The sequence below is a fragment of the Phalacrocorax carbo genome, chromosome 1, assembly GCF_963921805.1.
Source record: "Phalacrocorax carbo chromosome 1, bPhaCar2.1, whole genome shotgun sequence".
Classification (NCBI taxonomy): Eukaryota; Metazoa; Chordata; class Aves; order Suliformes; family Phalacrocoracidae; genus Phalacrocorax; species Phalacrocorax carbo.
Window position 1 is genome coordinate 193661489 of NC_087513.1, and position 14127 is coordinate 193675615.

General features: G+C 43.3%; 1 protein-coding gene across 1 annotated transcript in view; it reads right to left on the reverse strand.

Annotated features, from left to right (window-relative positions):
* Positions 1-1757: 1757 nt before the first annotated feature.
* The window catches only part of RXFP2 (relaxin family peptide receptor 2), a 44661-nt gene continuing 32291 nt past the window's right edge, over positions 1758-14127 (reverse strand). The window contains 1 exon segment of the mRNA XM_064448919.1: positions 1758-2035. Within this exon segment, the coding sequence (XP_064304989.1) occupies positions 1758-2035 (278 nt within the window).

Sequence of the window (14127 nt, forward strand, 5' to 3'; positions counted from 1 at the left end):
CCTGGACAAGGTCTGAGCAACCTTATCCAACTGGACCTGCTTTGAGCACGGGGGCAGGGCTAGCTGACATGCAGAGGTCCTTTTCAGTGTAAAATACTCTATATTTTGATGCCTTTTTTCTTCTTAAAATCCCTTTCTCTATTGGAGATATACTTTTTCATTTACACAAGTCTCCCTTACATCTGTAGTGGTTTAAAAATAAAAATCAGCCTTCTCCTTTGTGAGATCATGACCGGATCATTGATACAAATGATACAATATTATACATTTGGCACAATAAGACTGATTTATTTTATGGTAGTTCTGTCACTAGAATCAGATGAGATACAGGAGCTAAAACAAAAGCACAAGGTTAATTTAAAAAATAATAAAGAGTACTGATTCTTGTTGCACACTCCTTCAACCTCCACCACCCACATGTTGCGGGAGTTCCAGAGAGAAGTGACAGGACAGAAAACGAAGAAAACAACAGATGAAAAAACAAAAAAAACTTGAGTCACCCTATAAAAAGTATTGTATGAATCAGATGTGCACGTACATCAGACCTTGCATCTCACGCTGAAGACACACTGCGGAGGACAAAGCCACAAGTACCTTTGTTCACGTGCTTAAGAGGCAACCTTAATTAAGACACAGTAAAATCGTCCTGCATATACCTGTGGATGTTAATTGTCCCACAGTTGCCTATACCACCGAAACATTTTTTTCTCCCTTAACCAGGCTTTTTGAAAAAAAAACAAACCACCACACCACCACGAGGCCTCCAGTACCACTTTCTTTCCCACTCCTTAAATAAAGGCTGTGCTATTTTTAAGAGGCATTGAGACAGGAGACACATCTAAAAATAAGTTTGCTTGGTGCTCAGCGGGCCACTGTCTCTCCACACGACCGTCACTGACAGGACAACCCGCCCCGGCCCCTCTTCCCGCCGCGGGGCCGCCTGAGGCGGCGGGAAGAGGGGCTGTGGCGGCAGGTGGAGCGGCTTTGTCTCCGATCGGGCGCTGAGCGAAGGCGGCGTCGGTGTGGGCGACCGCTCGTTGGCGACCAGGCTCGGTGGAGGAGGAGAAGGGAGGCTGGCGGGCGGCTGAGGGGAATGGGGGAACCTCCGCCTCACCGGCATCCCCGAAACTTTCTTCCGGGCAGCGAGGGATGAGACGACGCCGCAGCAAGCCCCCGAAGCGGAGCCGGGGATCGCCCGGTGTCCCCGCCTCTCCTCGTAGAACCGGGGCGCGGCCGAGCGCCGCCTCCCTGCTCCAGCCACCCGCCATCCGCCGGGGACGCGCCGCGCCTCAGCCGCCCGCTCCGCTCCGCTCCGCTCCCCTCCCCACGCCCGCCGCCCGCTCGCTCACTCACCCGCGCCCGGCGAGCGCAGCCACCACCGCCGCCGCCTCCTTCCCTCGCTCCCTCCCTCCTGTCAAGTTGAGCCCGGCCTCCCTCCGCCCGACCCCTCCTTCGCGATCGGGAGCCGCCGCCGCCGCAACCGGCCGGGCCCTCCCTCCACGGCGCCGCCCCGCTCTCACCTGGGTCCTGCCGCCGCCGCAGGTGGAGCGAGGGCGGGGGAAGCCGGAGGCGGCGCCGGGTAGTCCCAGTCAGCGGCGGAATCGCGCCGGAGGTCCCTGCGTGGGGCGGGGCGGAACGGAGCGGGGCGTGGGCGGGCGGCTCCTCCCCGCCGGGACGCCCCGGGAGAGAAGGGGGGCGGTGGGCTAGGCTGTGCTGGGCGCCAGGCGGGCATGGCGGGCGCGGCTGCGTCCTGACCCTCAGGAAAACGCGGAGCGACTTTGGCGTCGCGTCGGAAAAGCCGGGCAGCCCCGGGAGAGCCCGGGGCGGTGCGGCCGAGGGGGCAGGCCCCGGCGCTGGGGCTGCGGAGCCCGGCTGTGGGCGCCGGGAGCGGGCGAGCCGGGCCGAGAGGCTTCCTTCTGCAACGGCGAGGGCTTGGACGGGGTCCGTGTTACCCGATCCCTCTTCAGGAGGGCAGGCAGCACGCGTCCCGGGTCAGATAACCCCGCTGGGGAGGGGAGACGCTCGGTGTGCGGCACTGAGAAATGGAGGGTATCAAAGGGCATAAACCAAAGGGTTTTCAGGGACACCTGCAGTGCCGGTAGTACCTGACAGCAAGGAGGTCTTAAACTGAAATCCTAGGTGGGGCTCGGGTCCAAAGTGAGTCAGAAGGGTTAAGTGAAATCCCAAAGCAGAAAGAGGAGAAGCTGCAATGAGTACTCTGCTCGGGGCTCGAAAGGAGCAGGAGTGCGCTTTTGCTGCTGAGCGGCATCCCTCTGGCTGTGAGGAGCTGGTAAAAGATGGGGGATTAAGCCTGCTGTGTCAGGTAGCTTGCAAGGTGGCAGCATGTATGAAAGGAGTCAACCAGGAACGACTTCAACCCGTTCGAGTTGTCTTAGATAATTTTTTTTAAATACTGAGGAATACTGCTAGGAATACAGACAAGTTGTGAGAAGGTTGTCCTTACAAGGGTGAATGTGTTGCTTTGCGAAATAAAGTTTGTCAGCTTAAGACACTAAGGTGTATTCCAACTTCAACTCAGCTTTAGGACAATGGGCTTGTAAAAGCATCCTGGTGTCTTTTTTTTCTACGAGAAACATACTGTTCCTTAAACAGCATAGCTGACGAGGCCTGGTTTCCTAGGGAGGGATGTTCGTTTGTCCTGTATCCTTCCACTGAACCTTCTGCATCTCTCCCTCCTGCCAAAGTCACCTGTAGTTTTCTCCTCCTGCGCGTATGCTGGGCTGACATCCATGTGCAGAGCCGCCGGTCAAGAGACATGTCATTAATCTTTGCAAATTAATAAGAGGCTGAAGTAAAATTGTGAAATTAGTGGTGACATTAATTAGTGGAGAGACTAATTGGGGTGTCTCCTCTTTGAATTCTCATGAAATTTCAAAGAATATGGTGTCTTTGAGACTTGTATCCCAATTCTCCACTTGACTTGTCAAACTGGCAAAGGCTTTAAAATCTGTTAGGGGCATGCGCTGACAGACAAGAGGACAGAACAACAAAATAATCACATAAGCCCCACATCATCTGGGATTGATTCCAGGTTAAAACCGGACCATATATGACTCATGTTAGTTTGTCGTCCATTATAAACCATTCACAATATTACAGTTAGACACCTCTGTGGCAAAAATTACTGTGTGACATAAAACATATATTCATATAACTCATAGCAATCAGTTTTGAAGTTGAAACTCCGGAATCTCAGAGAGTAATTATGAATGGGAATTCTTTATCCAACAAGGATGCATCTAACAGGGTGTCACAGGCTGATGAAAAAGTGGGTATTGTTGTCTATACGTCATCCATACACCATCTGTGCTGCGCGTTACTGCCAGGCAGCGCAGGCCCATCAGGGGAGAGAGGGGTAATAGACCTCCGCCTGCCTTTTAGTGCCGCTCGGCGTTCTGCAATGCAAGCTTTTAAATATTTTGGATCGATGTCAGAGCGTTCAGAGCGAGGAGGTAAGCGAGAGTGTTTTTTACACCACCAGCTAATTCAGTGCTTCAGCCCCCCCTAAAACCTCATCTGTGATGTTCTGTAGGAAAGCTGGGTGATAAATACTTATACCTGAGAACCAGTATTCTCCTTACTGAGGGTTTGCATTTTCTGTTCCCTTTTCCCAATTAACCAGCTTTCCAGTGTTCCTCATTGCATCCCTCTCCTCTGCACGGGAAGTAAATTTTGGTCTGGAGCCATCTCATCTCCCAAGACCTGTAGCTTGGGGATTATTTTATGAGAAAAATCAGCACCTTCGTTTTAGATTTTGACCTTTATAACAATTAATTAATGAAGATAAGGTATAATTAGCAGAAATGGAAGGGCATTCTGAGAAGATAGAGGAAAAGCATTGTCATTACCTCTAGCACCTATGATGTCTTTGCAAGCTGTGCCATCTTGTAGGTTGAGACTAAGCTCTTGGAAAGGATCTTGGAATTTTGTAGGGGTGTAAGGTTGCATGAGAACCTCAATTAAATCTCTATGCACACAACTTTCAAAAGCTGCTGGCATCCAAGAATTTAAAGGTTATACACAAGATATTTATCTCTGAGACTGAGTAACATGGGCAAGAAGTTAAATCTTGGCTGATTCCCTAAAGTACATTAACCAATGCAGCTGAGCTACAAGACTGATTGTAATTGTGCATGCTGGGGTGAAATTTCTACCCTTTGGGGGAAAAAAAGCAGCAGAGGGGAAATTGTGACTTAGAAAGGATTGGGTGAGTCCCCTTGTCCTCAGGGCAGCTAGATTTGTAATTACATTTAACTAGAAATGCTCTTAAAGCCACAGGTTAGACTAAATTTGTTTTTCTAATGTTTGTAGAAATAAGTTTAGAGAACCAGTGGTTTCCTGTAGAAGGCAATCCCCCCTGTCCTTTGGCTGTGGAAGGAGGGGGCTATGCCAATATAATGGTTTATTTATCTATTACTCTTTGAAATACTTGACTTTATTAAAAAGAGACTGAAACCCATTATGTCCGATGCCCTTGTGTCCCATATTTGAAAAACACTAGAAGTAGACACAAATAGGGGGTTGACTATCAACTTGCGATGTGTGACAGGAAAAGGGACAGCATTAACTGTGTGTCACTCAGGTGCCCCCCCCCCCCCCCCCCCCCCCCCCCGAGATTTTCACACCAAGGATGTTTTAAAAGATTTTGGAAGGATGTAGCTCATGAGTTTATCTCTTTTTTGCATGTTAGAATAATTTCACATGTGGTTAGGATGATCTTATTTCAGGTATTGCTGTTTTCATTGTTCACTTAATTAGGAAATCTCATTCCTCAAACGCAGATGGGCATCATCCAGGTTTTGGGTTTTTTTTGCCATCCTGCCCATAAAACATGATCAGCTCTTTTTATGAACAGAAAAAATATGTTATATGTAAAGAGTGAGGGGTGACTATTTTAGCATTTCAGCTATCAGGTAATCTATTCAGTAATTTGATAAACTGCAGATCAAAACCTTGCTAGAACAAGCTGCTAGGAGGCAAGAGCAATCTAAGCTGAAGGAGAAAAAGTGAATTAACAGGAGCGTGATGTTAAAGGAGTGTGTAGTGGTGAAGGACTATAGGGTGTTGGCATATACAGTTCATAAAAGAGAGTGAAATTAAGGGAAAGGCTATTAAGGGAAAGGCTGTTGAACAGCAGGAAGAGTCTGTGAGAAGTGAGGAAACAGGGCACTGAAACAAGCTGAGGGGGACAGGAGGCTGGTTTGGAAAGAGATTGGAATGATTAGGAGTATGAAGGGAGACAGGTGGTCTGAGAAAAAGAGTGTACAGGGGAAGAAAAGGAATAAAAATTTGTTGAAGGTAGAAACAAGGAAGGCAGGTAAAGAAGAATATATTATGGGGGGATAGTGGGAAAAAGTATTAGGTGGCTGAATGTGGGGACCAGGACAAAAGGGTATGAAGAGGAAGGCTGAAGGGCATTGTAAAGGAGACAAGCTGATGTGGAGGAAATACTGAACTAGAATCTGTGCAAGAAAGGTCACTGCATGGAAGAGGAAGGGAATGGAGTATCTGAACTCTTTTGGCCTTATTTTCTATCATTTATCTAATGACAGTGACAGCTCTTCATAATAGTAAGTAATGATACTTAAGTCCTTTGCAAACCAATTAGAATACCTGTCTTCTTACAAGGATACCAAAGGTTGAATTTCCAGCTTGAAATGATTACTCACAAGGTGTGCATGCTGGCTGAAGGGCTGGGAGCTGGGCTATTGTTTAATAAAGTGGCCTGCATGCTTTTAAAGATCACACAATTTGTCTGGAAGCTCACTGTAAAGCTCAGTATATTTTAGAGTAGGAAGTGGGAGTTTTAAAATATTTTCTCTCTCTATCATTTGGCTTTAAAAATGCCCATTTTGATAACTTAACTGATATTTGGAAGACACACATAACAGAAATTTTAAAGCACAACTTTTAATGGGAAGGAATTTTGTACACTGACAAAAAGAGTGATATGCAATGGCAGTTTGGGTTCTTTTAGTTTCTTCGTTTCTCAGTTTCCAAGGAAATGAGGAAACATGCTTGAAATGAATGTCTGGAAAAGTCATTCATAGTTGCAACCAGTCATTTATCAGTTTGATGAAATAAATAACAAATAGTTTTCCTAGAGTGGGCATTTTAGTACACCTAAGAGCAGAATATTGTTATGGTCTTTTGGAAGAGAAGGCAGCTCTCACAGCAGCTAACACGGCTTGAAGTCTCCAACTTTTCTGCTTCTTCCCACTTCTTCAGTTAATGGCCTACTGACAATGAAGGACAAGGGAAACCTTAAGAAAATTCCAAAATTATCAAATTAAAAATAATTTATATGATGACAGGGAAAAAGCATTGAGCACCTTTCTGCTTGACTTCCTTGCTTTTTCAAAGTACAGTTCAGAATACAAGTGCTCTTCAGCTGTTGCATTACCTTTATTTACACTTTGGAAACACTCAAAGGTCAACTTTTTTTTCTCAGTTGTGACAAGTTCTGTCAAACGTGATTTTGCAGACTCCTTTTCCTATGTTAACAAATGCTACATTAGCAGAGAGATAAAAGAAGAAGTTGTTATTGCTAAGAGCTGACATTTCCTTTCTCTCCTGACATTGAGAACTATTTTTAAGTGAAGTGTAAATATCTGAAATTACATCACTTTGTATTAGGCAGAGCTTGCCCATTTCTTGTAATTTAGGATGATCCAAGAAAATTCACTGAAGGCCAGGATCATGGAAATGCATGGAAATTACATTCTTAAATACAGTCTCAGTTATTTCCAGTGACTGGAATGGATCTTACCTTTTAAAAATTTGCATTTCCTTTGCAGAGTCTTTAGTGCAGAAGTGTCTTATTCCAACGAGGAGATTTCTGGCAGGACTCTGACAACTACTAACTCATCATATTTGTGAACTGACCTCTTCCTGTTTCTGATAGCTGGGCTAGGTGTAGACAGATTGAATGGGAGGTGATGGTAAAGCTGACTTCAGAAGTCAGAAGTGAGGAGGGGTATGTTTGATGACTTCAGAGCACCACCTGCAAAACATGCTACATGGAGATTCATCTTTTGGGGAATAATGGAGGAAATGCATTTTGATAACGGCCTTTGTCAGTTCATGGAGGGAGACACTGTCTTGAGGTACTCGTGTTTACCATTCTTCAGATGACTACATACTGTTCAGATGCCTTCCACACCCTTCAGATGCCTTCAACAAACTCTGCTTGATATGCACTTGCATCTAATTATAGTGATTTTTCTGGCAGGGGAACCAAAAGGTAGAAATATGTTGCCAAAGTCTAAATAAATAAAACACTAATTATTTGTCCCCTGTAAAGGACTCGGACATGCAGTGCAGTTTTCTGTGGCTTCTTCCCTTTCTTTGTCATTTTTACCAGTGCAAAGGGGGTACAAAAAGGTGAAGTTTTATGAGAGTTTGCACAAGCAACTTCTCTAATAGCATGATTTGATTCAGAGCAACTGTAAATAGGGTCATAGCTTATTGGGAAATAAGCTTTAATGAAGTAATTATAGTTGTTTAACAGGAACTACAGTACTATACCAAGCACTGAAATTATATTCCCCATAGTTAGAACATTTCACAAAGCATAAGGAAGATGTTAGTTGCTAGATAGGTACTACACCAGCTTCATCTGTATGCTGCTTCCCTGATCTTCACTGCTGAATGACATTGTTGTGCCTTAAACAAGACATATGGGAATCTAACTTCAGTCTGCTTGCTTGGATTTGTGTGTAGCAGCATGACCAAGATGTCAACACACAAATGCATCATGTTTTTACTTGTTAAGATTTTTGAGACAACGGAGACCCTAATTTTAGAATGAAGACATCTCATGCTCACCTGGAGACGGTCAAGAGTGGTAGTAAGCCTAGTGCGTCTTAACACATGGGCTCTTTGAAACTCGTAGAAACAGCTGCTCTCTCTGACTGTCTCAGTAGTGCAAGTAGTGGATATTACTGCATAATGAATCAAACAGCAACTCAGAGACCTCTCACTCACATTTCACAGTGTATACCCCTTGGTTTTCATAGGTGTTACACCCATGGAAACTGAGTTTCTCAAAAGTGGGAGGTGAGACCTTTTTTAATGAATTAGTGATCTTAGTAGAAAATACAAGGCTGAGGTGACATGCTGAGGTATGGGTGACTTCAGGAAGAGTGGCCAAGAAGGTAACTGCATGTGGTGCTATTCATGTAAAACTAATTCCCTTTGCTGCCTGAAACATCATCACATTTCTATAAATGCTAGAAAGAAAATAGATATAATTAGGCCCCTTTTTCATGCCTGTGCTTATAATCCAGGTGTCTTAAGCAACTGTCACATTGCTTACAGTTTTTTTCTGTTTATTATGCATGATGAAATTGTTTTGCCAACCTACTAAATAGTGAAGCAATAAGCAGGAGAGGCTTTTCACCTCAGGGCAAAACACTTATCCCAAAAAATCAGTTGGACAAACAGGCGAAAGTTGGAAAAGTAGCATGAAGCGGGCAGGCTTCAGCCCTAGACTCTGGTTTCTTTGAAATATGTTAGTTGGATATATCAGACCTGTGTATTTTCAGCCTTTTTCTCTAACCGTGCTGGTGGTGAGCAGTAACACAGAGCACCAGATTCTCCTTTGCGCTCTGGGGTCCTCTGGGCTGGAAGGAAGGTGAAGGCCTAATACAGTCTGCTTCAGCAACTGCTATGGCCTTTGTTTCTCATTTATGTGGGTGGAAAAGTAATTCTACCGCCCCCTCCGTCCTCATGCCTCCTGTTCCTCTACATCCCTCTGGTGTAAAGGAATTATCTCCTTACATAACTATAAAACAGATAGAAGTGAACGTCAGCTTTGCTAAGTGTGTGCTAGTGATTGTAAGTGCAAGGCTGAAGCAGTACAAATCAACAGGCAGTGTTCTAACCTTTATGAACAGGTAAAGATAGGCAGGACTGCACACGCTTCCTGGACCTCTAGACTTAGAAATCATCACGAATTCCTGTTTCTTCTTCCTTCAGACCCATATGTGCAGCAGAAGTTTCTAGGCTGCTTTTCTGATGTCATTTAATTCTATACCTGAAGTCACTATACAATGCACAGGGCTGTAATAATCTCATGCTCTGTGTTGCTTATGCTCATTTCACATAAATGCTTAGTGTGTCACCATCCTAAATTAAAACTGGTTATTATCAAAGGCTCTGTTTTCTTATGCAATAAAATCTTTGTCATAGGAGTCATAGATTTAAGACTATTGACAGAAAATATGAACCCCAAAACTCATGAGCATGTTTAGACAAATTAAAAGTGATTAGTTTTTTTGAACAAGGAGGTAGGGCAACTTCCTTTGAACAAGTTTTGTTTATGGGATAAAATTAATACTTAACAGTAGTTACCTTTTTCATTCCAGAGCCTCCTTAAAGAAGAATTTTAAGTTGTGCTTAATTGCACGGTAGATGTTCTGGGTGGGATTCAGCTGCCTCAGCACAGACGTCTGGTGCCCTTTGAGAAGCCCTGGGGCAGCCAAGACATCTGTGTGAGGTTGGCAGATATGGGTGGGGACCTGCGAGGACACCTGCTATCCCAGAGACCATACCTAGACTTCTCAAATGGCACTAGACACCTATGTTTAGACAGCTGAATTGCCCCCTTTCTAGAAAGGACTTTCTTGGCAAAATTCCCCTGGTACACATTTCCAGGCTTTAGAAGTTCTAATGCTTATTTTAGGTTTAATTTTCGTGGGAGTTTGCTCAGCAGCTATAGGGGTTCGATTGCTGGCTGCTGTTGTCCTCTTTTCAAGTGACTACTAGTTTAATGTCTGTCTGCTTGGGCTAAGCCCTTAAGAAGCAAGTATTTTGTCATGGTTTAGTCCCAGTCAGCAACCAAGCATTACGCAGCTGCTTGCTCACTCCCCCTCAGTGGGATGGGGAAGAGAATCAGAAGAGTAAATGTGAGGAAACTCATGGGCTGAGATAAAGACAGTTTAATAGATAAAGCAAAAGCCGCTCACACAAGCAAAGCAAAACAAGGAATTCATTCACCACTTCCCATGGGCAGGCAGGTGTTCAGCCATCTCCAGGAAAACAGGGCTCCATCACACATAACAGTTACTTGGGAAGACAAACAGTGTAACTCCAAAAGTCTCCCTCCCTTCTTTATTCTTCCCTCAGCTTTATGTACTGAGCATGGCATCATATGGTATGGAATATCCCTTTGGTCAATTGGGGTCAGCTGTCCTGGCTGTGCCCCCTCCCAGCTTCTTGTGCACCCGGCAGAACATGGGGAGCTGAAAATGCCCTTAACCAGTGTAAGTGCTACTTAGCAACAACTGAAACATCTCCGCATTATCAACACTGTTTTCAGGACATCCAAAACACAGCCCCATACTAACTACTATGAAGAAAATTAACTCTATCTCAGCTGAAACCAGGACAGTATTTAAATTAAAGTTAAGATTTAATTGGTATGACTGAAAATTCAGAGTAATTTCATTGGTTTCAGAAGCAGCATTTCAGATATTCAGCAATATGAGTGACTGCAGAATTAATACGTAACTTTATACAGTACTTAAGGTACGATAAACCCCTAATCAAACACATAATTTAATCCCAAATCTGCGCCCTCTGTTGTAACGATAAGGACAGATGCTTCTGCTGTCAGAAATAATTATGTTATTACAATTTTTGATCTATTGGTTTTGTGTTACTGTAGTCTTTCAAGAGCTGGTTCTTTTGTACCACCTTGTAATGAAGTCCATTTGACAACGGATTTATCACTGCATGAATATAATTTACCATTTCTGGTAGAAAATTGAAACCTCTTCTGGGGTTTCCTGAGGTGCCTGGTTCAGTAGAGCCATCAAAGGTGTTTGCAAGTGCATCTAGTCCCTATCTCAAAGGATTAAGAAGCAGAATTCACTGGAGACTGACACTTGGTTTGTGCTGGTTTTGGCTGGGGTAGAGTTAATTTTTCTCATAGTAGCTAGCATGGGGCTGTGTTTTGGATTTGTTCCGGAAACTGTTGATAACACAGGGATGTTTTAGTTACGGCTGAACAAGTGCTTACACAGAGCCAAGGCATCTTCTGCTTCTCACCCCACCCCACCAGCGAGTGGGCTGGGGGTGCACAAGAAGCTGGGAGGGGACACAGCCAGGACAGCTGACCCCAACTGACCAAAGGGATATTCCATACCATATGATGCCATGCTCAGTACATAAAGCTGAGGGAAGAATAAAGAAGGGAGGGAGACTTTTGGAGTTACACTGTTTGTCTTCCCAAGTAACTGTTATGTGTGATGGAGCCCTGCTTTCCTGGAGATGGCTGAACACCTGCCTGCCCATGGGAAGTGGTGAATGAATTCCTTGTTTTGCTTTGCTTGTGTGAGTGGCTTTTGCTTTATCTATTAAACTGTCTTTATCTCAGCCCATGAGTTTCCTCACATTTACTCTTCTGATTCTCTCCCCCACGCCACCAGGAGAGGAGTGAGCAAGCAGCTGTGTGGTGCTTAGTTGCTGGCTGGGGTTAAACCACAACAGGGTTTTACATTCATGGTGAACTGATCGAATGCCTTGCTGCTGTTAAAAGGAAGAAGACTCCCCTTTGTCCCCCCCTTTTCTCCTCTCCAAGCTCCTGGTTGCACATTTCTGCTCCTTAACTTTATGCCAGCTCCGGTACTCACTGAACCATGCACAAGCTCATTTAATTCATCAAGCTGATAGAAAACTACTCCATAAAAATATTGAGTCATTTTCAGGTGGGTTAACAATTTCAATTGGCCCCCAAAATGGTCAGACAAATGCTAGACCTAATACAAAAGAAGCAGAGGCACGTAGCTGGGCACTGAAGAGGGACAGAGAAGGAGAAGCAGGAAGCAATGAAAGCAAGACATTCCACTTTGGTAAATCATGATCAAGTCAGCTGCTTGTGGTTGCACAACCAGAATCACAACTGGAAGAGTAGTTGGAAATGGAGGTATCACTGTTACCTTTGGCTCTGTAGATTTCATGGCCAAAATATGTGCTGGGCCATGGATTTAACGGGCAGTTAGTGCAGATTTGTGCAGAACCAGATCCCCTGAAGGAGCCAGCTTAAACCAATGAGAGTATATATTTAGTCAGATTTTGTATGGTCACTGCTGGATTAACAAAGTTGTAAGATACCAATTCCTATGCCAGTCCGAGTATTTGGCATGCTGCTTTTTGTCCAAGATTCTTTGCATTTAACTGTCATTTGGCTTCCATATTGGTTGTCAGATGCCAGCCTTGTTACATAATGCAACTTTTTCATGTGGTTGTTTCAGCTTTTTACTACCAGAAAGTTAAGGCTAGCACTTTGAAGGGATATTTGAGAGATCAGACTGAAAATACGAATATAGGTTTTCTGTACACAAAAATACTTGCTTTTTAAATCTGAAGGCAGCACACAAACATGTCATGCAATGAAATATTTCTGGGCACTGAAAACCTTTGAAATAGGTATGATGCTTTGAGCAGATCAGTAATTAAGAGATATACTGCTCTGTGTTCGTAAATCTTTCTAATTGCAGGGAACTTTGGGAAATACATTTCATATACAGTTTGAGAGTCTGGGCATTATAAAGGTCTGGCATTTTATGTATCCTGAGAGCAAGCTTTGCCTCTGAAAGGTACAAACATAAATATGCTCAATTTAGTGCACTCAGGAAAATCAAGGATGAGTCAATTTTAAAGGGATTTCAATCAGTGGTGCCAGAGAGTCTAGATAGTTCAAAGCTGAACCCTAGATAGCTAAATTTACCAGTGTGGGGTTTTTTATATCCCAGAAGACTAAGATTAGAAGTCCTTTCATGTTAGATTATAAACTGTTTACTGGGAACACTATAACTTCAAGCATATTTCTAGTTTAAGTATTTGTGGAAATGCTAATAATGACACAAATATCTTTTACCCTGTTTTATTTCTTCTTGATTTCTGCTTTCTGAAACCATGAGTTATATTTCTTTGAGCTACCAAGGCACTGGTTCACAAAACATCCTGACCCAGTTCTGAGTCCACTTTTCTAAAGAACTTGGTCTGCCCACCCACAATGACTGAGGACATGTGTTTGGAAATGATTTTTTTAAAATTGCCTTGATTAATAGTTTAATAAATGAGGAAAGTGGCTGCTTGCTGGTGGTGGCTTCACAAATAATTCCATGATTTCTCAAAAGCTGAATGTATCTGTAGGAAAAACCAAAAGCTTCCATACACTTACTAAATTACACACAAAAATAATTTCATGAGATGCAGCTTTCTGGGCTGTTTTGAAAGGAAGCCAATATGCTTTACGAAACTTGTCTGAAAATCTTTTCCTAACTTGTATTTTAAGGCTTCTGAGCTGAACTGTGCATTCAATGATTTGTGCTTTAGGAGAAGCCTAGGAATATATACCTGCCTTTTGGAGCATTCTGTAATTACGAATATTGATGAAAAATACATACTATAATATGTATCTGCTTTCAAATAGACATTGTCAATAAAACATCATACCTTATAAAAACTTGCTGCTTTCTGTGTTACCAATATAATCTTAAAATGTTAGTACTGAAAGGAACCTTGTTTATGTGTGGCTGCTTATTTACTGTTTGCATTTCACTAGGTTTCCATGATGAAAGCAAACAACTTTTTTCAGCCTGTTTCCAGGGATCTTGTATGAACATTCAGTTTCAATTGTGATATGGCACAGGAATACTTGACTAATAAAAAAACAGCTTTTGTCTTTAAAAAGTCATTAGTAATGGCTTTCAGATCTACAGATGAAGAGTAACACATAGGAGAAAAATGTTTTTAGTTATTTTCATATTAAATATATCTCTTCCTTTTTTTTTTCATTCTTTTTAAGCTATTTGTTAGCATTGGTTTTGGGGGAAGAGAGGCTTTTCTCTGTGGCTCTCTTTTCTCCTTTACTTGCAAATAGTAAAGCAAATAATGAATCTTCTGTTAGTGCAGCTCCAAGGAGTGTTATCTAAGTCTCCACCTGTGGTCTCATGACCTGTTTAGGCTTATTTAAATACCGTCAGCCACTAAAAGTGCCAACACACTTTCTGGTTGCTGATTCCTGAACTCTCCCTTGCAGCAACACTGGTTTTTCTCTGCTTATTCATTGAGCTTAACCAGGGTGCTGATATGGCT